We start from the raw sequence: 26,269 nt of genomic DNA, 5'->3' as shown, positions 1-26,269 counted from the left end.
TAAAACATCCTCCAAAAGTAATGCGATCTCAAATCTCAATCTCAGTTGATCAGATCTAAACTCTGCAACATTGCCACATCCCGTCATGAATGCTGGTAGACTATTAAACTACTCACCGGCAGAGGAGGTGCCATAAATATTTCCATCGTCAAATGACGGAAGAGTCAGCACATCAGTGCAGAATACAAGGCTGAACCATTTGAAGCAATCTTCAGCCAGAATTGGCAAGTGGGATGATCCATTTTGGCCTCCTCCAGTGGTCCTTAGCATCAGAGATACCAGTCTTCAGCCAATTCAATACACTCCATGTGACATCAAGAAATGTTTGGAGGCAATGAATACTGCAAAGGCTATGGACCCTGACAGTATTCTGGAATAGTACTGAAGACTTGTGCTGTAGAATTTGCCGTTCCCCAAATCAAGCTCTTCCAGTACAGTTACAATGCCAGCATCACCTAACAATTTGAAAATTGCTCTGTACACAAAAATTAGGGCAACCAACCCAGCAAATCACTACCCCATCACTCTACTCCCAATCGTCAGTAAAGTGATGGAAGGTGTCATCAACAGTAAAACCAAGCAGCACCTGCTCACTGACATCCAATTTGGGTTCTGCCAGGGTCACTGACCATCTGACCACATTACAGCCTTGGTTCAAACATGGACAAAACAAGTGAAATCCAAAGGTGAGAATGACAACTGTTGAAATCAAGGCTGCTTTCAACAGAGTCTGGCATTAAAGAGCCCCAAAAAAATGGGATATCGGGAGATGGTTGTGGTTGTTGGAAGTCAGTCACCTCAGCTCCAGGCCATCTCTGCAGGGTAGTGTCCTTGGCCCAACCACCTTCAACTGCTTCATCAATGACCTTTCCTCTATCATAAGGTCAGAAGTGGGATGTTTGTCAAGGATTACACAATGTTCAGCACCATTCATGACTTCTCAGGCACTGAAGCAGTACCTGTTCAAATATAACAAGATCTGAACAATAAACTTTCACTGTCTTGGTTGTCAAAAACCTATCTGCCTTTATCATTGTCTTAAACATACTCAAGGACTCTGACCAAAATGCTTGTCTCTTTCAATCCCTTATTATTAAACAATGCTCTGCAACCCCCCACCCCCACCCCCAACCCAACCTAGATTCTCCAATAATTGGAAATATCCTTTCCATATCCACCCTGATAAGAATCCCTCGGTGTTTTATCATGTTGCTTCTTACTAATTTAAACTCCTGTGGCTTCAAGCCTAGTCTAACCAACATTACTTGGCAGTGAATCTTTGCTGGTATTGATCTAGTAAACCTTACTTGCACGTGTGCATTTACCAAATATGATGGCAAGGACAATTTTTGAAGCAGCTGTACGTTGTTTTGTGAAGCTGAAGGGGTTTTTTTTCAATCTGACGATTTTTAGATGCAAAGTTACTACAGTGACTTCAAAAGTATTTCATTGGCTATAAAGTGTCGACATGTAGTACTCATGAAAAGTGTGATACAAATAAGTTTTTTTGGAACTGGGTGTATGCACATAGAATAGTGATAATTGATGAGCAGTTGATTCAATGAGTTAAGAGAAATTTTGGTGCTGTTCACTCACTCAGAACTAATGGTTCAAAAGAAAGGTTCTGTGTAAATGCAAATTCTTTTATGACAACACGGTGTCCAAAGGCACTGCACAACAGTGAGCTACTTGAGAAATGTATACTCTGTTATAATATAAAATTTGAAGAAAACATTATTTTGATTTTGCTTTGATGTTTCAATAATCTGTTTCATCCTTAGCCTGTGGCCTCAAATGCCATTGGTGTATTTTGCCATTTGAATGGACGTATCATTTTGAACAAGAATCACCAGCTCTTAAATATGTTCACAGAATGTGGGCCTCTGACACCAATCCTATTCCCTACCAATTATCGTCAGCCTTTGCAACCTTCTGTTGACACAGCCTAAAAATTAGAGCCAAACATTTAGGAAAGATGTTAGAAAGCACTTTTATAACAAAGGGTGGTTCTTCCATACATGGTAGTTGATGCTCAATCAGTTAATTTTAAATCTGAAATTGATAAATTTTTGTTAAACAAAGGTATGAAGGGCTATGAGCTAAAGGTAACTGAATGAAATTAGGCCTTGGAGCAGCCATGATTTTGTTAGTGCAATAAGCTCAAGAAGCTGAATGACCACCTCCTGTTGCTATGTTACAGCAGGGGTACTGTCTACCTCATACTTCCCAAAGATGTTGTCATCTTCTGTGTTCCTTCCTCCTCAAGATGCTGACCCATGTCTTCTGCTTAGAGTGGCAGTTTTTAAACATAAAACCTTGATAGGCAATTAAACCTTGAGATTATTCTTGTTGTTCCTTTCACTGCATTTCCCAGCAAATGTAAGTGAAAGTGTTCAGGTATAGGAATTCACAGAAACCGAAGACGAGCAAGAATCATTCCACCCCATGAGCCTGCTTTGCCATTCATTCTGAATAACCAAGCCTACACCATAGTCAAACCTCCCACAACACCCACAGTGGGAAATACAAAAGTGTCAGCAGCATATATCTTCTACAAGATAACTTGCAGTAGCTCACTAAGGCTCCTTTGCATCATCTTACAATACTATGACTACATCTCTCTATAAGAAAAAGGGCAGCAGATACATCGGAGAATGACTATCTGCATATTCCTTTCCAGACCACAGTTCCCTGGCTTGAAACTACATTTGCAGTTCCTTTAGTGTCGCTGGGTCAAAATCCTGGAACTTGCTTCCTAACAACTGGATGTATCTATCCCAAATGGATTGCATCTGTCCAGGAAGACACACCACTACCTTTGCCTCAGGACTTTGAGAGGGCAAAAGCTGCTGGCCTAGGCATTGATTCATTTTCCTGCTAATGAATAAAAACCCATTGTTCCATCTAACTTGTTTATTATAATTTTGATCCATAGTGTGTCACAATACAAGCACTCCCATGTATCCAAAATCATGAAATTCATAAGAGTCAATAAGACACCTAAAATTCCTGGTCAATTGACAAAAGTAATCTAGTACTTTGTTCTCTGAGGCCTCCACCTTCTCCCATTGATAGCAGCTAGTCCAGGATATCCTGCTGATCCTGAGTTGTATTACAAGGTATCTTGCTCGTTGGAGATGCTTTCTGCTCTCATTAGAAACTGGTTCACCTCTATCTTGAAGCAGTTCAGTACCCATTCATAACACAAGCCCTCGGCCTACTTCACAGCCTAGGACCCTCTGGCATAAAAGGCCATTTAATGTCTAATCTAGTTCTATCCTTGTGTAAATTGTAACCATGATCACTGGTCCCCTCCTAACAAATCCAATTGAAATGATTTGCCTCTGTAAATATAATCTGACACTATTCCATAATCTTGATCAGATCAATTCTGAAACTTCAGGAAGTTATACTGGCATAGCATTTTCAGCCTATCTGCATTACTAAGATGTTGTAAATTAGACATTAATCTTGTGATTCTCCCCTGGATCCTTACTAAAGCTTCAATGTTTCCCATTCCAGTATTTGTGAGAAGAAACAAACTGGGTACAGCATTCTAACACTGAGGCCTAATCAAATTCAGAACGTGTGTTTTGTAATTAAATGCCCTGTGACTACAAGCTGGTACTGTAGGTTCACAGTATTGGTCTGGAAACTTTAGAATGGAATGCACCCAATCATCAGAGTTCTTTCATTCACACCTGGCTTCCATTCTATTCCCTGAAATGTTTGTAAGTATTTAGCTTTTTGCCATTCCTGGTAAACAATCTTGCTGAATTCTCTTTATCCTCTGACCCTGTGACTCCTTCAACAAAGATTCTGTTTAATTCCTAAGAGTCAGCCTTCTTTCCCAGAATGGGTTCAATGTCCTTTAGAAGGTCTTCCTTTGTCTAAGTAGTGATATAGGATGTCTCTTCTATCTATGTGTGGCTTGTCTATTACTGAAGTACTCTCAAATTAGCTCTTGGCTGTTTTCTTTTATTGAGGCCATAATAATAATTAGAATTGATGATAGAAAGTGAGAAAAAAGCCATAACTTATTTTTAGGGCTCAATTTGCATTCTTAGAAGCCACTCGTACTTTTTCCCTCCTCATTTACAACAGCTTTAAAATGTGACAATTTAAATCACCAACCACACTGTTCCTCGCTGTCTATTCTTCTGCATTATTGTGCTGCTTTGAGCACCGGTACTATTTGTTTCCGACAGGAGGATAATGCAGCACCTCGATGTGACACGGTCAGTAAATAAAACCAATTAGTACAAATGTTAGCATGCCAGGATCTATTTTTTCAGAAGAGATGAAGTGCACTTGTTAAAATAAACAACCACTACCCGTCCCCCACCTTAATTTGGGGTTTCTCTCTTTGCAGTTAGATGAATAATCTCTTGACGATATAATTTTGTTCTAACATGTGAAACAGTTCTGATGAGGTCTAGATACAGCTGGCTAACTAGGAAGGCTGCGCTATGTAAGTTTTGCTCTGTGGTCTGGAAAGATTTGGGCTTTACTTGCCGCATGTAGTTTTTTCTGTAAAGTTTATCATTTTGTTGTGGTGTATCTTTTAAGGTTGTCTTTTGTTTTTGAGTAAAGTGAAGCTAACCTCAGGGCAGAAGTTCCTCAGGATAGTGTTGTCAGCTCAACCATCTTCAGCTGATGCCTGTCCTTCCCTCTGTCGTGAGGTCAGAGGTGAGAATGTTCACTGAGAATTGCAGACTTGTCAGCACCATTTGCATTTCCTCATACTGAAGTATTCCATCCAAATGAGAGAAGACCAATACATTTAGGCTGATAAGTAGCAAGGAACATTGTCTGGCATATTTGCAGATTGAATGTCCAACAGGAGAAAATCCAACCAAAGCTCTTCATTCAATGATATTGTCATTGGTGAATTCCCCACTGTCAACATTCTTGGTGTTAACATTGACCAGAAACTGAATTGGCCCAACTATCTAAATTCAGTTGCTATAAGAGAAAGTCAGAGACTTAGAATTTTGCTGAGTGTAACTAACCTTCTGACTTTTCAAAATCAGTCCACCATCTAAAGGCACAGCAAAGGAGTGTGATGGAATGCTCCAAAGTTGTCAGGATAAAGCAGTGGCATCGTGGAAATGTTGCTGGGCTAGTAATCCAGAACCCCGAGTAATATTCTGGGATATGGGTTTGAATCCATGGAAGGTGGTGAAATTTGAATGGAATAAAGTCCATCTAATGGCAACCATATAGACACTCAGCTATTTGCTTCTGTAATGTCCTTCCTTACCTGGTCAGGCCTACATGTGACTCTAGCAATGCGGTTGAGTCTTTGCCTTTTCCTGAAATGGCCAGGCATCTACCAAGCAGATGATCCATCTCAGCTATCTCCTGAGATACCCAGCATTGCAGATACCAGTTTTCAGCCAGTTTGATTCACTGCTGATGATATCGAGAAATGGCTGGAGGCGTTGAATACTACAAAGGCCTCTATTCCAGTGATCCTACCAAAGGCTTGTGTTTCAGGCCACTCACTATGAAATCGATGCAAAGTCTAAAGAAAGGAATGAAACCGGACACTGACTGGCATCAAAGTATGTACCAGAAGCTATTGACCCTGCAAAATTCCTGCTTGCCCACATCTAGGTACATGTGGAAAAATCAGAAGAGCTGTTCCATAGACTAGTTTATCAACAGCCTGACATAGTCAGAATCTCAGAATCATACCGACAAAATTCCACACACCACCATTAAGATCCACCAGAGGTGGTGCCACTGTCATATATAGTTAAGAGTTGCACTGGGAGTCCTCAACACTAACTGTGAAATCATGACATCTCATTATTGTCAAGTCAAACAAGGTAATTCCTTTTGATTACCACATCTGCTGACTAATCAGATTAAGCACTGTGGGTGTCAAGGGTGCAGGAAGTACTTTGGGTGAGAGACTTTAACACCCATCATCAAGAGTGGCTTTATAACATTAGGACTTGACCAGATAAGTCAGTAATTAAGGGCAAAGCTGCTGGACTGGGTCTGTGACAGATGGTGAGGGAAAAATCCTCTTCACCTTCTCCTTGCCAAACTTCCTGTCGCAATTGTGTTTGTCCATGATAGTTTCAGTTGGAGTGATCACCTTTGGAGACAAAGTCCCAACATCTTCACATTGATAATACCCTCTATGTTGTGTGGTGCTACCACCATGCTAAGACTTTGAGCAGATCCAGTGCCTCAAAACTGGACACCTGTAGATCACTCTGAATTATCAGCAGAGTTGTACTCCATCACAATCTGTAACCGCATGGCCTAGCATAACCCCACTCTGTCATTACACTGGGTGACCAACCCTGGTTCAATGAAGAGTGCAGGATGGTATAGCAGGAGCAGTACTAGGCATACTTCACAATAAGGTGGCAACTAGTGAAGCTGCAATATGGGTCTACTTTAATGCTAAACAGTAGAAGCAGTGTGCAGCATTTAGAACTAAATGGTTTCACAACCAATAGCTAAGGACTAAACACTCTAGCCGTGCTGCATCCAGTTATGAATAGTGGTGGACAATTGAAAAACTGACAGGAGGCAAAGGTTCTACATATATCCCTATTCTGTACAACAGGGGATCCAAGAATGCCAATGTAAAAGACACAGGTAAAGTATTAGCCTCCATCTGAAGCCAGAAGTACTGAGTGGATGATCTATTTCAGCCACCTCCTGAGGCCCCAGCATCACGGATGTCACCCTTCAGCCAGTTTGATTCACTCCACATGATGCCAAAAAAATGGCTAAAGACACAATACTACAGAAGTTATGGGTTGTAACAACATTCCAGGCATAGGACTATTGATTTGTGATCCAGAACTAGCTGCACCCTTAGCCAAGCTGTTTCAGTATAGCTACAACATAGGCATCAACCTGACAATGTGGAAAATTGCCCAGATATGCCCTGTACACAAAAACAAAGGATAAATCCATATGATGTTACTATTGCCCTATGAGTCTATTCTCAATCATCAAGCTGGCGGAAGGTGTCTTCAACATTACAGTCGAGTGCCACATAAAAAAGGATACATGCTCGCTGAAGTTCAGCAACAGCTGGCTCCGAAAGATGGACCAAAGAACTGAACTCAAAGTGAGGCAAGAGTGATTGCCTTTGATATCAAAACAACATTTGAATGAGTATGGCATCAAGGAGCATGAGCAAACCTGCAGTCACTAGGATTCAAGAGGAGACATATCTGCTGGTTGGAGTCAGACCTGGCACAAAAAAAGGTTGACTGCAAAAATTGCATCACCTCAATCCCGGGACATCACTGTAGGAGTTTCTCAAGCTAGTGTCTGAGACTGAGCTGCTTCTTCATTATCCATTATAAGGTCAGGGGTAGAGTTCGCTAATGATTGCACAAATGTTCAGCACCATTTATAACTTCTTGAATATTGAAGCAGTCTGTGTCCATATGCAGCAAGACCTAGACAATATGCAGGCTTGGGCTGATAAGGGGCATGTAATATTCACGTCGCAAATGCCAGGCAATGACCATTTCCAAAAAGAGAGAATGTAACAGTTGCCCATTGATATCCAATGGCATTACCATTGCTGAAACTCCCACTATCAACATTTTAGAGATTACTATTGACCACAAATTGAACTGAACTGGTTCTACACATACTATGGCTACAAGATCAAATCCAAGGCTAAGAATCCCACAGTGAGTAATTCAGTTCCTAGGAATTGTGCAGCGAGCAATTCAACTGTTTCCCCAATGCCTGTCCGCCCATATGTTCTTTGCTGATTTGGAAAGAATAAAACAAAATGCAAATATCTCTACATTTTGGAGGTTTTTTTTGTAATTTGGGAGAGGGGTACGTAATTTATGAAAATTGAGAAACTGGGTGATGGCATTTGGCTGGCTAGCTAGCTGAATGAAATTTCCTTCAGTATATTTTTCAGAACAGGGTAAGGTGTGTCCTTGGAGAAGTCTTCAGATCAAGACCATCTGCAGAAAGAAGGAAGCTACTGGGAATTAGCAATTGGGACTTTGGAAGAGTGGAATAATGATGACATAAACTCATGTCTCCACTTGACGCCACCACAAAATGTACATATGTGCCCCAAGTTTTGTTATCTTACTCCTTGAACATACTTTCTTTTCCTCTTTCAGCTAACCGGTAATAGCAAGCCCAAGAAGAATATTCAGGATCCTTGTTTCAACTATTACAACTACCAGCCAGCAGAGCCAGACATTGATGATTCGGAATTTTCACACATTGTCGAGATCTATGATTTTCCTGCAGGATTTAAGACTGAGGATTTGCTGCGAGCTTTCTCCATTTATCAGTATGTATCCAGCCACACGACTTATAGGGTGGGCGTGTTTTGGAGTCCTTGGCTAGCTGCTGGGTTAACCCAATAAAATACCCTCAGTTGCTTACCTGACTCACTCCTCTATTGTTTAGTTCTGATATTATCATTGAGACTCCATATCTTATGCAGATCACTGAGCGCTTCCTCCTGTTGTTTATTTAGGGTAAAGAATTGATCTTTCTAATTCTAAGTCATTAACGTGAAACGATCCCAAACTTGATTCATGATTTAGATGGAGTAGGCTGACTTCAGCCAGGGTAGCAATTAGAATGTTGTGTGTTATATGTCCAGAGGGTAAGAATGGAGAAAAGCTGGCAGAGTCGATTATTGTTGTATGGGCTTTGGATAAGCTCTGTATCAGCTCTGCTGTGGAGGGTGAATCAACTCAATTGGCTGATGGGCTGTTTTGTGATCCAGTGGTGTCAAAAGTTCTGGTTCCATTCCTATACCAGTTGACATCACAGTGCAGGCCTCAACCTTTTTGCACCCTCGCCTGAGACTTGGCCCTCGGGTTAACTCGTCGCCAGTTACCTCTCTAATGATAGAGCAGCCTGCCATCCTCAGGACTATGGTGATTTACACTTCATGAGACTCTGTCATGGTGCCTTCTGAGGAGATGCCCACTGCACAGCTTCATGAGAACAATGGCTACGTGGCTGAGATATGGAGGACTGTAGGGGCTGGTAATGTGAATGCTCTTGCTTAACTTGACATAGTCATAGAGATGTACAGCATGGAAACAGACCCTTCGGTCGAACCTGTCCTTGCCAACCAGATATCCCAACCCACTCTAGTCCCACCTGCCAGCACCTGGCCCATATCCCTCCAAATCCTTCCTATTCATGTACCCATCCAAATGCCTTTTAAATGTTGTAATTGGACCAGCCTCCACCACTTCCTCTGGCAGATCAAGTGGAGAACAAAATGCAATGCAGTTGGTGGTTGTGGGAAGGAGTTGAAAAAGAGTGAACACGTTGAATTATTATGTCGTCAGGACTGTGACTGCACAATAATTACCCACGTCAAAAATGTTAATGGACAATAAAGTGCAACATCCTTTTCAATAGAATTGAAAGAATTTCATTTCTTGTACTTTAGAAAAAAAGATGATCCTCATTGTTGTCTTCAGGTCCCTGTGGTTTGCCATTCTGTGTTTCTGCAGCCTTGTCCAGCCCACATTCAACCATATCTTGTACTCTTCCAATCATGCACAGTTTTTCTCCTCTTGTTCTGTTAATGATTGCAAAAATTTCATCTTCTGTTCAATTCTCTGTCCCTAGATGCCATTAACCTTTTCCAATACTATCAAAAATCATCTCAAACCTTATTTGTGAGCACCCAGCAGAGCCCTTCTGAACACCAACCTGGTATATTGAGAGTGAATTGTTAGATCTTGCTTTCATGAACTTAAGATTTGCTTAATTTTGCCCCACCTTCTGTGGAACTGCCTAATAGCCAGTGAACACCTCTCTCTTTGTGGCACAACTGTGATCTGTCTTGCTGAAAACTGGGCATTCATACTGACTTTCTTCTTTGTACTGTTTTTAAAGACCAATACATTGCATTTCACTTGTGGTTAGTGCATATAATTTTCTTGCTCATATTCTGTTCAGTCATTCGCTGTTCTAATTGGCTGCATTCAAGGTGTAACATAGACATTTGATCTGAAATAATTGAATGGTATAGTTAGTAATTCATACTAACTATTTTTTTGTGAATCTGATTTGCATTTAGAACTGTAGCCTTCACGACTAGAGGGCAAATCCTTTCATCATTACACACTAGAAACTCTATGTTGTAGTTTGTTTTAATGAATGCAGTTTAGATTTGGAGGTGGATTCTTTTGAAAGTCTAGATAATTGATCCTGGAGGAAAGGCCTTCTCATTGCAATTCTGCATTTCAACAGATATTAAATTCTGACGTTTTTAATATTTGAACTTAATTTTTGGCAGGTATGTGTGTATGTTACAAAAAAAACTGATATTGACTCTTCATAAATCTACCATTCATCTCCTGAAGATGATTTATTATTCCATGTTTGGCTGGGCTTATTGCTGTAAAGGGAAAAATCTGAAATGCTAGGCTCATTAACTTGCATCCAAAACGACACAAATATTTCTGACCAATAGATTGGAGTCCTAACCCTTGCCTGGCCAGAAAAGCAGCACTGTTCAAAAATTAGGACCACAAAGGGGAAGCTTGGGTTCAACTCTCCTACCTCCTATCCTTAGAATAAAATTGATTTGTTAAAAGATCAGGTTCAACTGTTCTGTTGGCTTTTCAAAGCACATCATAGACTGACAGTCATATCTACAGCACTGATAATATCAGGTTTTCAGAACTTCATTTTCAGACAGCCTATGCAGTTTGTTTTCTTTAAATCGTTTTCACCTCTACAATCTTCGGTCTCCCCAATGCCTGTCTGCTATCTAAAAGGTGCAACTCTAGACCGTGATAGAACACTCGCCCCTTGCTTGGATGGGTGCAGCTCCAAGAACGCACAGGCTTAACACCATCCAGACAAAGCAGTCCGCTTGATTGGTACCACAACCACCATGTTCAACCTTTGCACCCTCCCCCATGGGCATAGAGGCAGAGTATCCACCATCCTGCAACTCCCTCCCTCACAGACGGTGGTCTCACCACACCACATGGACTACAATATTTCAGTAAAAGCAACTCGCTGACACCCTCCCTGTCAAATGGGGTTGGCAATAAATGCTGGCCTGGTCAGCGATGTCCACATCCTATGAATGAGTAAATAAAAATCATAGTGGCAAGTTAAAAATAAGTGGGAAAATAAATATTTTCCATTGAGAGTTGAAATAATCAATATGAGTCGGAGAACAAGAGTAAAATTGAAGGCAACAGAGAGAGAAGACTTAGAAAACATCAGGATGCATCATTGCAAAGTGTTTAGTTTTATTTCACATTTATGTGAAATTCCCTTGGGTGTTCACTTTCACCACATGCAAAAATCATTTTGATTTGCTTTTACATTATCACAAGCAGATAACAAGTTGAAAATTAATTTTCTTGCTTTCTTCATTAAGTGCACATATCTGGTACATTCATCCATTGGAATTAATATAGTTTATATGGCAAGATAGTTGATGGATTAGCAGATTTATATACTTTGGAATTTTAATTTTATTAGAAACAGCAGTCTGTCAATTCTACCTTTCAGTGAGATCATGATTGATCTAGATCCTCATTCTTTCTACCCACCTTGGCTCCAAATCCTTTAATGCCACGGCTGGCTTAGCTAGAAATCTCAAGTAAAAATATTAAGCTGTTATCTACTGTCTTTTTTTGTGATCGTTTCATACTTCTGCCTCCTGTACATGAAGGTTTTTTTTCTAACGTTTCTCCTGAATGGGGGCTCCCACTCTACTTCAGCAAGTCCTCATGACATGCTCATACAAAAGGTGAGGTCACATGGCGTCTGCAGTGAGCTGGTAAAAAGGGTACACACTGGCTTAGTCAGAGCAGAGAAGTGGTGGTTGGAATTTTTTCTGTCTGTAGATCTGTGACCAGTGGTGTTCTGCAGGGATCAGTGCAGAAATCCGTGTTTGTAATATACACAAATTATTTGGATGAAAATGTAGGTGATCTGATTAGTCAGTTTGCAGATGACACAAAAACTGGGGGAGCTGCAGCTAGTGAGGTTTGCCAGAGGATAGGCAGGAAACCTGGAGGGAAAAATGGCAGGTGGAGATTAATCCAGACAAATGTGAGGTGATGTATTTTGGAAGATCTAGTGCAAGAAGGGAGTATACAGTAAATGGCAGAGCCCTTAAAAGCATCAACATACTGAAGGACATGGATGGACAGGTCCATAATTCCCTGAAACAAGCAAGACTTGCCTTCATTGGTCAGGACAGAGAATATAAGAGTTGGCAAGTCATGTTGCAGTTTAGTTTGGCCACATTTAGAATATCGTATACAGTTCTGGTAGCCACATTACCAGAAGAATGTGAAGCGTTTTGGAGAGGGTACAGTTTGCCTGGTTTAGAGGGTGTTAGCTAAAATGAGAGATTGGACTGACTTAGTTTGTTTCCACTTAACTGTCAAAGGATGAGAGGTGATCTGATAGAAGTTTACAAAATTATGAGAGGCATGGCTAGAATGGACAGTTGAAGTCTTTTTCATAGGGTGTAAATGTTAATTGCTGGGGGTTCTTAAGGTGAATGGAGCTAAATCTAAAGGGGATGAGAGGTAAGTTTTTTTTACACATAGGGTGGCAAGTGCCTGGAACATACTGCCATAGAAGGAGGTCCAGATGGATACAACAGCAACATTAAAGACAGATATATATGAATAGGCAGGGATTAGAAGGATATAGACTGCATAAAGACAAAAGATTTTTGTTCAGAAGGGCATCATGTGTTCATGCTGTCTTATTGGCAAGTGGTCTGATCCAGTGCTGTACTATTGTTTGTCCTTGATGACATTTCAACAACTTGTGCTGTAATTGTACACATAAGGATGCAGGGTGCGGCCTGAATTAGACTAAGAAGAAATTAAAAGCTAGCAATCTTTGATATCAGGGATGCAAGTGTTCCCACTTGAACTCAGCTAACTTATCGATAAACATGTGACACTTGAACCGTTGGATCACTGAATATATGGATGTGTATGGATTTATTTGAGTCTTTAGAAGGTTCCCTTATGCAATTTGCCACTTCTGGGCATCCATGTGAAAGATGTCTGCATCAACAACTTCGACAAGTTTAAAAGATAACTTAGATTTTCACCTGTGTATAGGGGTATTCTTCTTTTGGATGTTTGCACATATTGAATCAAAAACTTCCAAACCACGCCAAACAGTGAATTGTTCCTGGAAACTAGCAACTGTTCCAACTTGTAAACACATCAATCATTCTAGGCCAGAAGCTTCTTGCAAACATATGACAACAGTGGCAGAATAATATGGAAATGCACAGCAGTTCAGTGAGTGTCTCTAAGGACTGCAGCTTGTATTTTATATTAATCCTTTTGCATTAAAAGGCCACCTAAGAAGCCTCACAGAAAAAAAATGCAACAAAGACCGCAGTGAGAGAGAAAGCCAAAAGCTTGGCAAAAAAGGAAAGTTTTAAGGAGTGTCTGAAAGTATGAATGCAATGGCAGAGGGCTTTAGGGGGGATCTTTCAGAGCATAGGATCCAGCAGCCAAAGGAGTGATTGACACTGGTGCAGCAATTAAAATCTGGATCCTGAATGCCACTGTTGGATAAGTGCAGATACGTAGAACGTTATCTAAGTAGTTGGGGGCAAGCCCATGGTGTGATTTGGAAACATACAACAGGTTAATGTTTAACTGTTGCTATTGTTGGATTCCTTGAATTATTTTTGTTTCAGGTGGTGTTAGATAAAAGAATATTGCCTGGGTGGTCATTCAATGCACCTCTTTGAATCATGTCTTGAGATCTTTAAGGTTACCGGGAAGCCAGATCATACAGAGAGTCCCATGGTTTTAACACCTTATTCAGAGAGCAGTGCAGCAAATCAGCCTACCCCTATTACAGTTAGAATTTTTTTTTGTTATTTTTATTTGATTATTTTATGAAGTTTGAATTTTGAGCTGGAAATGACTGATGGATTTGGGACAGTTTGGGTTAAAAAGAAGAGACCAAGCTTTGTTTGTTTGTGAGGTCAAGCCTGTAGGTTAATTGCGGGCTGAGCCTTGACTATGTCATACAACATAGAAACAGACTCTTCAGTCCAACCAGTCCATGCTGACCATAGTCCCAAACTAAACTAGTCCCATCTGCCTGTGCTTGGCCCATAACCCTCCAAGCATTTCTTATTCATTTAAGTATCCAAATTTCTTTCAAAAGTTACTGAACCCACATTCACCACTTTCTCTGGAAGTTCATTTCAGATATGAACCACTCTGTTTAAAATAAAAAAAATTGTCCTTCTGTCTTTTCTGAAATCTTTTTCCTCTCACCCTAAAACTATGTCCCCCTAGTCTTGAAATCCCCCACCCCAGGCAAACGACACCTACCATTTACATTATATTTTATAAAACTCTGTAAGGTCACCCCTCAACTTCCTATGCTGCAATGGAAAAAGTCCTAGCCTATCCAGCCTCTCCTTATAACTCCATCCCTCCATTCCTGGCAATGTTCCAGTAAATCTCTTCTGAGCCCTCTCCAACCTAATAATATCCTTCCTATAATGGTGACCAGAACTGGACACAGTACTCCAGAAGAGGACTCATCAATGTTCTATGTGACTTTAACATAACATCCCAACTCCTATGCTCGAAGGCCTGAGCGATGAAGATTAGCATGCTAAATGCCTCCTTAATCGTCCTATCTACCTGTGATGCAAACTTCAAAGAGTTTCATGCCTGAACCCCATAACAGATGCTGACCCCCCAGGGTAAAGCATTGTATTTAAGCAGAATTTGGCAATTAATGAGGTCAGTACTTGGCTGTTTGTTCTAGCGGGTCTGGAGGAGACCCGAAATTCAAGCAGTTGGCAACTGTTGAATGGTACCTTACACCTGTGAACAGTGCATTATGGAAGATATTTAAGTAATTTAGCCAGCTTTGTTACTTTATTTAATTGTTTGTTTGTTTGTCTGCCTGTCTTTTGTGTGAAGGGGGCTAAAAACAAATGTTTTGAGTTTAAAGCCCAGACCTTAATTAGCTTACTGTGCTGTTTAATTTTCTCCCTGCTAATGTTAGTTTGTATTTAATTTTTTTTTGAGATGCAAAGCCAGTATCTGGAAGTCCATTATTCAAAATGTAGTTATGAACCATGCGAGTGACTATTTGGGGGTCTTTGGTTTAATTCTGCAGTGTTTCGAATGGAGGTAGAAAGGCTGCTTTGGTTTGGCATTTGAGTACTGAATTAGTGTGTTAGGTTATGGATTTTAACCTGGTTAAGGAACTCAAAATGTTCAGCCAGAATTATTTTTATTCATTCAGGTGAATGTGGGAATGCTGGCTAGGACAACATTTACTGTCCATTCCTAATTACCCTGAAGAAGGTGAGTGTGAGCTGGTGCCTTGATTCACGGCAGTCCTTGATGGAAAGTACACACAGAATGCAGTACACAGGAAGGAGTTCCAGGATTTTTCACCTGGTGGTGGACTCAGGAGGAGATCCACCTGCTGTTTAAACTCTGGAAGTGAGCTCTCAATGAATTTGTTTCTCAGCATGAAGATAAAGTCACCATAAATTAGCAGTTTCTCCTCAACAGTGACTTTGAAAAGTACACACAATTATACAATATTGGTATTATTTAGTTTATTGTTGAGATTAGACTTAAGTCAGCTATGTAATCACAGTTGGAGTCAGGTATGGCCAGGACCAATTTAAGGACAGCGTGTTCTTCTCTCTACTCGGTATCTAAAACTGATGTGAGTTTGACCATGTTCTAGTTATTTTTGTGGTGATTATTCTCCTGATATGAGTCCACAAGTTACCAGATTTGTTGAATTCAACCCTCAGTGCCTGGGTTGCAAATCCATTATTCTAATCACTAAATTATTGCACCCTCTTTGAGACATGTTAAAACAGATAAACCTCATGATCTGTCCTTCTCAAGCATATTTCCTGCATGTTCATAATACTTAAGTGGCCTTTAAATTACTGAGTATATGAGGCTAAAAATAGTCAGTTACTTGGAATTAAATGAACTTCATACTTTTAAGTTAGTGCCAAAGGATACAATAGCTATGGTTTGTTTTGTTGCCAGCATTTAAGTGTTCCATGATATTTACATGGTAGCAAATTCCCCTTGGTTTAGAATGACCTTCTACATTCCTTATGGACAGGACGAAGAGAGGGATAAAATTAAAGAAATTGGTGTATTAAGCTGTTACCAGAAGGCACTTTAGTGGATGATGTTTTCTTTAAGATTATACGTGAAAGCGAATTGTCTCTTTGCTGCCCTTTTCACTGCTTTTCCTGAGGTGCAGCAATTTCAATTCATACTCATTTTTCTACTGTAATTACTGTAAATATTGTTAAAGGTGTCATGTACTTTGCCTGGAACACTGGTCACCATTCATCACTAATTGCTTTTACATTTGAAACGTGGGTGTTGCTGATTGGCCAGCATTTTTTGCCTATCCTTTCTTGCCCTTGTGAAGGTAGTGGGGAGCTGCCTTCTTCAACTGCTCCAGTACATCTACTATAGGTACATCTGCAATGCTATTAGGGAGGTAATTCCAGAATTTTGACCCAACAACAGTGAAGGAATGACGATATATTTCCAAGTCAAGATGGTTAGTAGCTTAGAGGGGAACTTGTAGGTGGTGGTGTTCCCATATATCTGCTTCCCTTGTCCTTCTAGATAGAAGTGGCTATGGCAAGGAAGGTACTACCTAAGGATCGTAAGGCTGAGCCATTTAGGTTTGCCTGATAAACAACAGGGGGTACCTGATGAATCTGAGGATCTGCCTTTCAGTGCTAAACCAAAATAATCCTGTCTAACTCCTCTGAGTTCTCTTTCCCCACTTGAATAAGTATGAAAGTGCAAATGAATTCAACAGGGTGAACTTAATGAGGCTGTTCCCAGTACCAGAGGAAATATAGCAAAAGAAACTTGAGGCTCAAAAGTGGGAGATGCTAGGAGACATTACAGAGATATATATGTGTGTGTGGAATGCTAACAGTTAACTCTGAATCGGTGGTTGAGTTGATTCACAAATGTACTACAAGGGGACATGAAGGTAATCTGGTAAAAGGCAACAACACTAATGTCAGCAAGCACAAATTGTGATTAATACCTGGAATGCCTGGTTGAATACTGGAGGCAAAAGCTTTCAAAGCACTCAAGAGCTTATTAGCTAAAATGATGGAAAGGAGTACAAATTTAAACGCAGGAAGGATACAACTGGGTCAGTTGGCATCTGTTATCAATAATAAGTTCTTACCTTTTGTGACCTATGTGGATTGTTGACAACTTTACAACTTCATGCAATAATCCTGGTTATGCAGTGGAACTTACGGTTGTCTTGGTCTTCAGATGCCAGTCTGCAGAATCCTCAGTAAATGCAATAAGCTGCCCATTCCCGACCTTGATTGATGATAAGCTTAACAATCCAGTGTCATGTTAATAGAGACCTGTCCAAGGTCCTGTTCTCCTTTCCAGGGCAATGTTAGAAAAGCCCAGGATAGCATTCAAAGAAGTGCAGAGAATTCTCTTGATAACATGGCCAGCATGCTTCTATCAGCCAACTAAACCAAAAATATTCCATTACTTCATTGCTGTTTTCTGGAATATTGCCGCACCCATTGCTGCCATCAATGGTTGCCAACTGCAAAGCCATTCATTGCGAAGGGCTTTTGCGTGTTGATAAGGTGCTTATATAAATGCAAGTCTGACTTTCTAATCAAGCTGCATTGTATGTTGCAAAGAATTGCACACCGTTATGGTAAGGAGTTATAAGTTCAGCATTTAGTTGTGCAAAATTAATTTCTAAATGCCTTGTAATTATGCCATTACTTAAATAATCAGATTCATTGCTGTCACAGTGTATCACTTTGTTATATTTGTGTTAGGAGGAAGATAATCAGATTTGACAATTCCAGCTGTATTGCCATGCATGTGAAGTATCATATCGTTCTGTTGCTAATTACTTCTTTTCACATCTCCAAGGCTTATTAGTTGTGATTTCTTTTGTTGAAATCGTCTTCCCTTCACTTTTTTTTTGTTTTATTTTAATCCTGTGAAGTACATTATTGGTTGTTGAGATAGATAATTGGCAGAGTTTTGGTAACCATATACCCAAGCAGTTTCAAATCATCCCCAATGATTCTACCTCTGGGGTTCTTGCTTTGTGGAGAACTATGTCTAAATGTCTGTTTGGCTTGCTATTTATATCTCCCAACATTTCTACACTTCTCTCCTCTTGTCCATCCCTCACTTCTTGTTAGTACACTTCCGTTGGCTTTGCTATACTTTGACTAACTGTTTTTGCCTTGTTTGAGTTTAGACAGTCAAAATTAGTAGTATATGCATGCACATACCCAACCCTGGCTGACTTCCTCTTCCTAACAGAGCACCACGACTAATTAAACTGCTAAGTTATTTGGTTAGTAGTTTTGTGCAAACTGTGACATATAAAATCATGAGGGGCATAGATATGATGAATACATAGTCTTTTTTTCTCAGATATGGGAATTGAAAACTCGAAGGCACGGGTTTAAGGTGGGAGGGGAAAGATTTAAGGATCTCAGGGGCAATATCTTCACGCAGAGTAGTGCGTACATGAAATTGGCTGCCAGAGAAAGTGGTTAAGGAAGATACAAAAGCAACATTTTAAAAAATTTTGGATAAGTAGATGGATGGGGAGGGATATGAACTAAATACAGGCAATTGGAACTAGCTAAGTGGGCACTATGGTCAGCATGGACCAGTTTCAGTCGAAGGGCTTGTTTCCACGCTGTATTATTCTATGACCTATAAATCAGCAGTTTTTGATTAATTTGGCTAAGCTAACAGGCTGCCTCTGCTAAATGAGACACTGGAGAGTCTGCCCTTTTTATCTGTATTATTGTTTGTAACTTTTGATGTAATTTTTGATTCTAACATTTATCGCATTTCTCTTCACAAATGATTGTATTCTGCTGTTTTTTTGGTAGGAAGAAAGGATTCGATATCAAATGGGTGGATGACACGCATGCATTAGGCTTGTTTTCAAGTGCAATTGCAGGTTTGATTTTTATTTAATTTATATTAAACTCATTCCAAAGTTACTTACTTTTCCTCTCCAGCACCAAGCCACTCTTTCAGATTTAGTCTGTTAAAATATTGTACATTCAATTAGTGATAACATTTTGTTTGACTCTTCCAGTTCCATGTGAGAATCCCAGCTTGAATTCAAGGTAGCAGTGCAACATATCCCAGCAATATTTAAAGATTTTGTGTGGTGCCTTCTTAAAAATTGCTTCCAAGATCTCCCATTCCTGAGTTGCTTTACCTTGTGTCATAGGGGTTGAAAGCACAGACAAATGCCCCTCAGCTCATTGAATATAGGCTGGTCAAAACAGCCACCTAACTACTCTAATCCCATTTTTCAACAATTGGCCATTAACCTCGTATCACTTGGCATTGCAAGTGTACATGTAAATACAACTTAAATGATATGCGGGTTTTTGTCTCTATAAGCCTTACAGGCAGAGAATTCCAGATTTCTGATACGCTCTAGGTAAAATATATTTCCTCATGTCCCACCTATCCTGTTTATGCCATTCATGTAATTGCGTACATTTCAATCCTGTCCAATCTTTCTCCATAAGTGAAATTCTCTATTTTGTGCAGCATCTTGGTAAATCTCCTTTGCACCAACTCCATGCAGTCACATCCCTCCTATAACATGATTACAGAACTACAGTGCTGTAGCTGTGTCCTGAACAATGTTTCATACAGTTCCAGCATCACATCCCTGTTGTTAAACTCTGTGCCTTGGCTGAAAATGGCAAGTATTGCACTTGCCACCTTAACCATTTTATCCACCTGTCCTGCTACCTTAAGAAACCAGTGGACATGCACACCAAGATCCTTCTGATTTTCAGTGCTTCCCAGCATTATACTGTCCATGTTTCTACTTGTCTCGTTTGTCCTGCACATGTGCATCACCTTACACTTTTTCAAATTGAATTCCATTTTCTACTGTTCAGCCCATTCAAATCCTCTGCAAGTAATAGCAGCTTTGTTACTTTTTGGTTTCCATTCCCATTAAATCGTCACCTAACCCTTATTTCTGATAAGGTCAGTTTTCTGATCTTTTTCTCTCATACCTGTTGTAAGGGGTGGGAAAGGTAGAGAGAGAAAAGAGCCTGTTGCGGCTATGTTATGCCAACCCAAGCTTTTGCTGCATTCTAACTCTTAGCCTGTCACTGAAAGGATACTTCAGTTTGTCAGATCCCACATGGACTGAGCAAGAGGGAATTGGAATGAGAGACCAGATATTGCAGCGGCAAAATATATCTGAGCTTCTTTGAAGGGGGAAGAAGCAGAGGAAGGACTGGTAGTATGAAAGGGAAAAAAATCTTTAAAAAGCACTCCAATGAAGGTGAAATCAAAGTCACACATAAAAGAACGGTGGAATTCTAAATATCTTCCGTCGTGGTTTTCCTTTTTGGATTTATTTACTATATTTTCTTTAAGCCACTCACTTCTATCTCATTCTTGAATGACTGTGCATTTGGATGCATGTTCTGTCTGTGTCTTTGAAGTGTAAATATAAGTGAAGCTTCCAGGAAGTAAACAAAAAGTATGCTTTTTCTGTATAAATGTCCAGTAATTTGGAAACTATGAATTTCACAGGTTTTTTCACTGCACATTAGGAGCACCCATCTGGTACCTATTGATATCTGAAATGAGCCTGATGTTTGAATTAATGTTTTGGTTTCTCATTATCATTTAATTTTTGCTTTTCTTTCTTTACAAGCAACATGTGTTAAGTGACTAAGAAGGCATATTGTTTCTGTTGAAGAATTGTTTAGCCCTTGTCAAATGAGTGATGTTGATGGAACATGCTTTCCTTTTTCTTGTTCCATCAAAGGTGAATTTGCATTGACGGAGTGCCATAAACAGAACAGCACTTCTTCCTTCAACTGCACTCATTTACTATAAATAGTCGATAAACAACCCACTTACATGCTTGTCAGCCTTATGAATGGCACATCGAAAGCCAAGAATCCAGATCATTCCCTTCTAGAAACTGGAATGATGGATCTCTAGCCTTGATTAGAGCAGTGACAAAAAGAAAGTAGATCGAAAAGTGCAATGTACAGAGATACACTGTTTCAGTCTGAACACTGCTCCCTCAGACTACTCCTATAACGTAAGAAATGTTTCTTGGAACATAAGAACAGAAGTCAGCCATTTAGTCCCTTGGACCTGTTCCATCTTTCAATCATATCATGGTTAACCCAAGGTCTAAGCTCTATTCAGCTGCCTTGGTTCCTTGTCCCTTGCTTAACAACATCCATAAATCTCAGTTTTGAAATTTTCAGTTGACATCCAGTTTCAACAGCTTTTTGATGTCTGTGCAAAGAAGTGCACCTGACCTCGCCCTGAATGGCTTGGTTCTAATTGTTAGATTTACTCTCTTGTTTTGGAAGCTTTTCAGCCCAGCTCTCCCAACTCGACACCACCCCTGCAGCTGTCGTAACTCCTAATTATTTTAACCATATCAATTAAATCACTCCTGTAAAAACACTATCCCTTATTCTCAATTCCTCCGCCTCCACCATATCTTCTCTCAGGCAGACGAGTTCCACCACAGAAGACATCAGACGGTCGCCTCCTTCAAAGACGACAATTTCCCTTCCCACGTAGCCTATGATGTCCTCCAGCTCATCTCATCCACTTCCGACACCTCCGTCCGCGAACCCCACCTCTCCAACCGCAAAAAGGACAGAATGCATCCCACCAGTCTCAGTATACATTGCATCATCCTCCACCATTTCCGCCACCTACAAACGTACCCCACCACCAGAGAGATATTTCCCTCCCCACCCCTATCCACTTTCGGTAAAGACCATTCCCTCCACGACTCTCTTGTCAGATCCAAGCCACCCCACCAACCCACCCTCCCCTCCTAGTACCTTCTCCTGCCACTGCAGGGATTGCAAAATCTGTGCCTACGCCACTCCCCTCACCTTTGCCTATGGCCCCAAAGGAGCCTTCCACATCCATCAGGGTTTTACTTGCACTTCCACACGTCATTTGCAGCATCCGATTCTCCCGATGCGGTCTCCTCTACACTGGGAGACAGAACACTTCAGAGTACATCTCCGGGACACACCAGCCAACCCCACTGCCCCATTACTGAACACTTCAACTCCCCCTCCCACTCCGTCAAGAACGTGCAGGTCTTGGGCCTCCTCCATTGCCACTCCTTAACCACCCACCGCCTGGAGGAAGAACCCCTCATCTTCCACCTTGAGACCCTCCAACCACATAGCATCAATATGGATTCCACCAGTTTCCTCATTTTCCCCTTGCCCCATCTTATCCCAGATCCAACTTTCCAACACAGCACTGCCCTCATGACCGGTCCTACCTGTCCATCTTCCTTCCTTCCCTCCCCCATCCGCTCCACCACACCCTCCAACCAATCACCAGTGCCCCCTCTTCCATCTATCTATCGCAGTCTCAGCTACCTTCCCCCAGCCCCACCCCCTTGGCTCACAAGCCTCATTCCTGATGAAGGGCTTTTGCCCGAAACGTCGATTCTTCTCCTCGGATGCTGCCTGCCCTGCTGTACTTTTCCAGCACCATGCTCTCAACTCTGACCTCCAGCATCTGCAGTCCTCACTTTCTCCTACATCACCCACAGCTCATCACCAATGGAGTAAAGCTTCCTGCGTTTCCCCTGCCCCATCAACATCCACCCATATGCTGAAATCCCAGCCCTCAATTTCTCTTCATTTGTACCAATCAGAATTTAACTGATTTCCACACCAGTCATCCTTGTCAGATTGATTTAATTGGAACTAAAGTGAATTGTGATCGTTTCTTTTCTGCAGTACTCATTAATTCAGTGTTCAGAAGGAGGAAACTTGGCTTGTGTACAGTTTGCAAAGTCAGGTTTCAGAATCAAATGAGCAGCAAGGTACATTGACTGCGGTCCTTTCTGCAGGGAAGCATTGCTCCAATTTACAATATTATGATTATGAATGTAAGGTAACAGATGGCTGTCAGGGATCTGCAAAACTATATTTCAGTTGGATGGGCATAAATTGTGACAATGCTGTGTTTGAGTGTGTCACTAACAGGCGCAGACTGAAGGTTTTGTCACAGGCATACCTTCACTCCTTCCTCACTGGGTGGCCTGAGTAGTAAGTGGAGATGCACTAACCCACTTACTGTCTGAAATCACCTGCATTGCAAGACAGTACGATGTAAGAGCAGAATTAGGCCATTCAGCCCATCGAGCCACATAACCTCAATCATGGCTGATAGTTTTTCAACCCCATTCTCCTGTCTTCTCCCCATAACAGTAATACTTCAGCAAAAATGAAAATCTTAACAAGAGACAGCAGAAAATACTGGAAATACACAGTGCATCAGCCAGGGAGAGATTTGCCAGCATAGCTAGATTCTTAAGCCATCTATAACTCTACAAAACAACTAAACAAACTGGCTTTTTCCCCTCAAAAGAATGCTGAGGGGAACAAAGAATCATACAGTACGAAAGAGGCTCTTCAGCATGTTGAGTTGTACTGCCAAAAGTATACTACTACATACATTTGTTGCACTTTCCCGCACAAGCTTTGGCCTTGAACGTAATGACACTTAAAGTGTTCGTACAAGTACTTTTTGGAGGCTGTGGGGCAATTAATTCCAGACCCTCACCACCCTCTAGGTGAAAAATATTTTCCTCAAATTCCTCTTAATCTCTTGCCTCTCGCTTCAAAATTATGCCTCACCTCCCCCTTGTAATGACCCCTCAACTAAGGAATAATTGCTTTCCATTCATCCTGTTCATGTCCTTCATTTTTCTCATACACTTGTATCAGTTACCCCTAAACCTTCTCTGCTCTGAAGAAACCAACCCGAGCTTAGCCCGTCTCTGTCCATGGCTGATTTTTTTTCCCTAGTAATGTCCTGGTGAGTCAACTTTGCATTCTCTCCAGTGCATCACATCCTTCCTTTGGGTAGTGACCAAATCTGTACACAATGCTCTAGCTATGACCTAACTAAGATTCTGTACAGCTTCAACATGCTAACTTACCCTGGATCACTTGAGAGTTTACCTTTATCAGTTTCCCATGTGAGACTTTATCAAAGACCTTGCTGAAATTATGCCATATCTGAGATTTTTAAAAATTATGAATTGTTTTAATAAGATTTACATAGACTTTCCTGCAATTGCAAGCACTCTTACTAACTCTCATGAGCTTAAGTATAAGCTTGTCACAAATCAACGCAGAGAAAAATTCAGGGAAAACCTCTTAACCCAAAGAGTCATGAGTTCTGCAACCGAAAGAAGTAGCTGAAGCCAGTAAGAGAGATTTAAGAAAATTTGGATCAACATTTGAGGGAGAAAGAATTGGAAGGATGTGGTGATGGGAAGTGTTGAAGTAGGATGCGAAGAGGCTCATTTTGAGCACAAACATTGGCACAGACCAGTGTCTGTTCTGTATTATGTATTGACCCCAATAAAGTAACTCTTGTCAGACTTGGACTGATGTGTTCCAGCACACAATGTCCTCCACTATCCAACAATATCAAGCAGAATATTCCTGTTGCTTACCAGGAAAGTCATGAGCCCTCTTGAATTCTCTAAAAATGCAGTAGGTCTGTTTAGAGTAAAAATTAAAGAGGAAAGAGTCAAGGGAGCACATTTAATTTTTAAGTCTTGATCACGATGTAATAAAAGATTCCCTTTGCTAACACTCTTTGTAAAATTGAATCTGGATCAATGTTCACGATATGATTTATATATGAGATGTGAAACTTGCAACTGCTTTCTAATTAATGGAACACCAAAATCTTGAGTGCAGTCTGCAGAATACATTTCTGTCTGAACATCAGTAACTGGAACCATCCACGCAATGCTCCTCCATTAGCTTCCTGTCCTCAAAATATCACCCCCACACATCCAGCAAGTGATGAAACCTCAAACGTTGATTGAAACCATCCACCCTGCACCTCTATTACCCACTCTGACCTGTTCAATCTGTCTGCCTTCCATCTCACCATCTCAGTGCCTCATGGAGCAACCTTCCTGAACGAAATCCACCAGCAGATGTCCTTTCAGGGAACTGGAAATGCGTGAAGTCAATTGTTTATTTTAACAACCCAGTCTGTTGAATTATTTTGAACTATATTCGAACCGCCATGGTGAGAGTGGTCAGGACAAGTCAGGGCTCCAGCACAAGCAATCTCCAACATCTGGGCTCTCTGTACAAACTCTATGCAATTGTAGAAACAAACAAACGATGCTGCAGATTACCAAGCAATATTCCCTACGGAGAAATGTTACTTGACGTTGGGTGTTCTCATTCAATAAATAAACTTCCTCCTAACAGGTAGAATATGCAGCATACCTCTTGCCTGAGTAAAGCCTACTTTAGAATTATTCCTTCATCAATCAAAATCAGTTTCATACCTTAACCAAATGTCTGCAGTAACTGATCCAAATTCTGGTTTCCCTACCTTTGGCGCACCCAGTCACAAATTCTGTTTTGAGCAAACACAAATCCACTTTGACTCTAAAAAGTTTTTAAAAAGATCATTTGCATTAAATATCAAGTATCTGGTTCCAACTTTAAACACATCCATTCTTCATGAGCTTGATATATCAAAAATATTTGTACAAGAGATGTGTTTAGATACAAAGCTCTTTGGTAGTCTCCTGTTGCTGTTGAACACAAAAGCTCACAAATAGAGCCTGGCAATATTGGTATTCTTTAACAAGTCAGCCTGTTCTGCAGCAATCATTTTAAAGTGATTACCAATGGCCCTGAAAAATGATATTAAAATATAGTCATGATAGCGAGTTTTGAGAAGATTTGTAGCTCAGTTTGAAGTTCTGGATGTAGGTTTGCTTGCTGAGTTGGAAGGTTCATTTTCAGACGTTTTGTCATCATACTAGGTAGCATCTTCAGTGAGCTTCCAGATGAAGCGAACAAACCTACATCCATAGTCACGGTAATCTAAAATATGATGAATACTTCTGTCCATTACTTGAGTTTCATGTTACTTGAGTCAAATGTCAAAAATTTTGACACTATTTGACAAGCAACATTTGGTTCACTGTGTCCCAATTAACATTCTCTCTCAACCTAAAAAGATTGAATAGTTGCTGATATATCCAGGGAGAACTGACTGCTGGATTTTCCCCACAGTTGCGAATAGTAATTCATTCTGTGAATTATAGAAACATAGAGTCATATAGAGTGAAAACAGACCCTTCTGTCTAAGTAGTCTACGTCCCAAGCTAAATTAGT

The 26,269-nt window shown here is 40.6% G+C and overlaps 1 protein-coding gene across 4 annotated transcripts in view; it reads left to right on the top strand.

Moving 5' to 3' along the window:
- The window catches only part of r3hcc1l (R3H domain and coiled-coil containing 1-like), a 172,024-nt gene that overhangs the window by 105,234 nt on the left and 40,521 nt on the right, over window positions 1-26,269 (top strand). For all 4 annotated transcript variants that reach the window (XM_072557145.1, XM_072557146.1, XM_072557147.1 and 1 more), the window contains 2 exons: window positions 8,133-8,308; window positions 18,944-19,014. In XM_072557145.1, the coding sequence (XP_072413246.1) occupies window positions 8,133-8,308; window positions 18,944-19,014 (247 nt within the window). The remainder of the gene's footprint in view (window positions 1-8,132; window positions 8,309-18,943; window positions 19,015-26,269) is intronic.

The sequence above is a fragment of the Chiloscyllium punctatum genome, chromosome 38 (assembly GCF_047496795.1).
Source record: "Chiloscyllium punctatum isolate Juve2018m chromosome 38, sChiPun1.3, whole genome shotgun sequence".
NCBI lineage: Eukaryota > Metazoa > Chordata > Chondrichthyes > Orectolobiformes > Hemiscylliidae > Chiloscyllium > Chiloscyllium punctatum.
The sequence above is the reverse complement of the archived record's forward strand: the minus strand, read 5'-3'. Positions and strand labels throughout refer to the sequence as shown.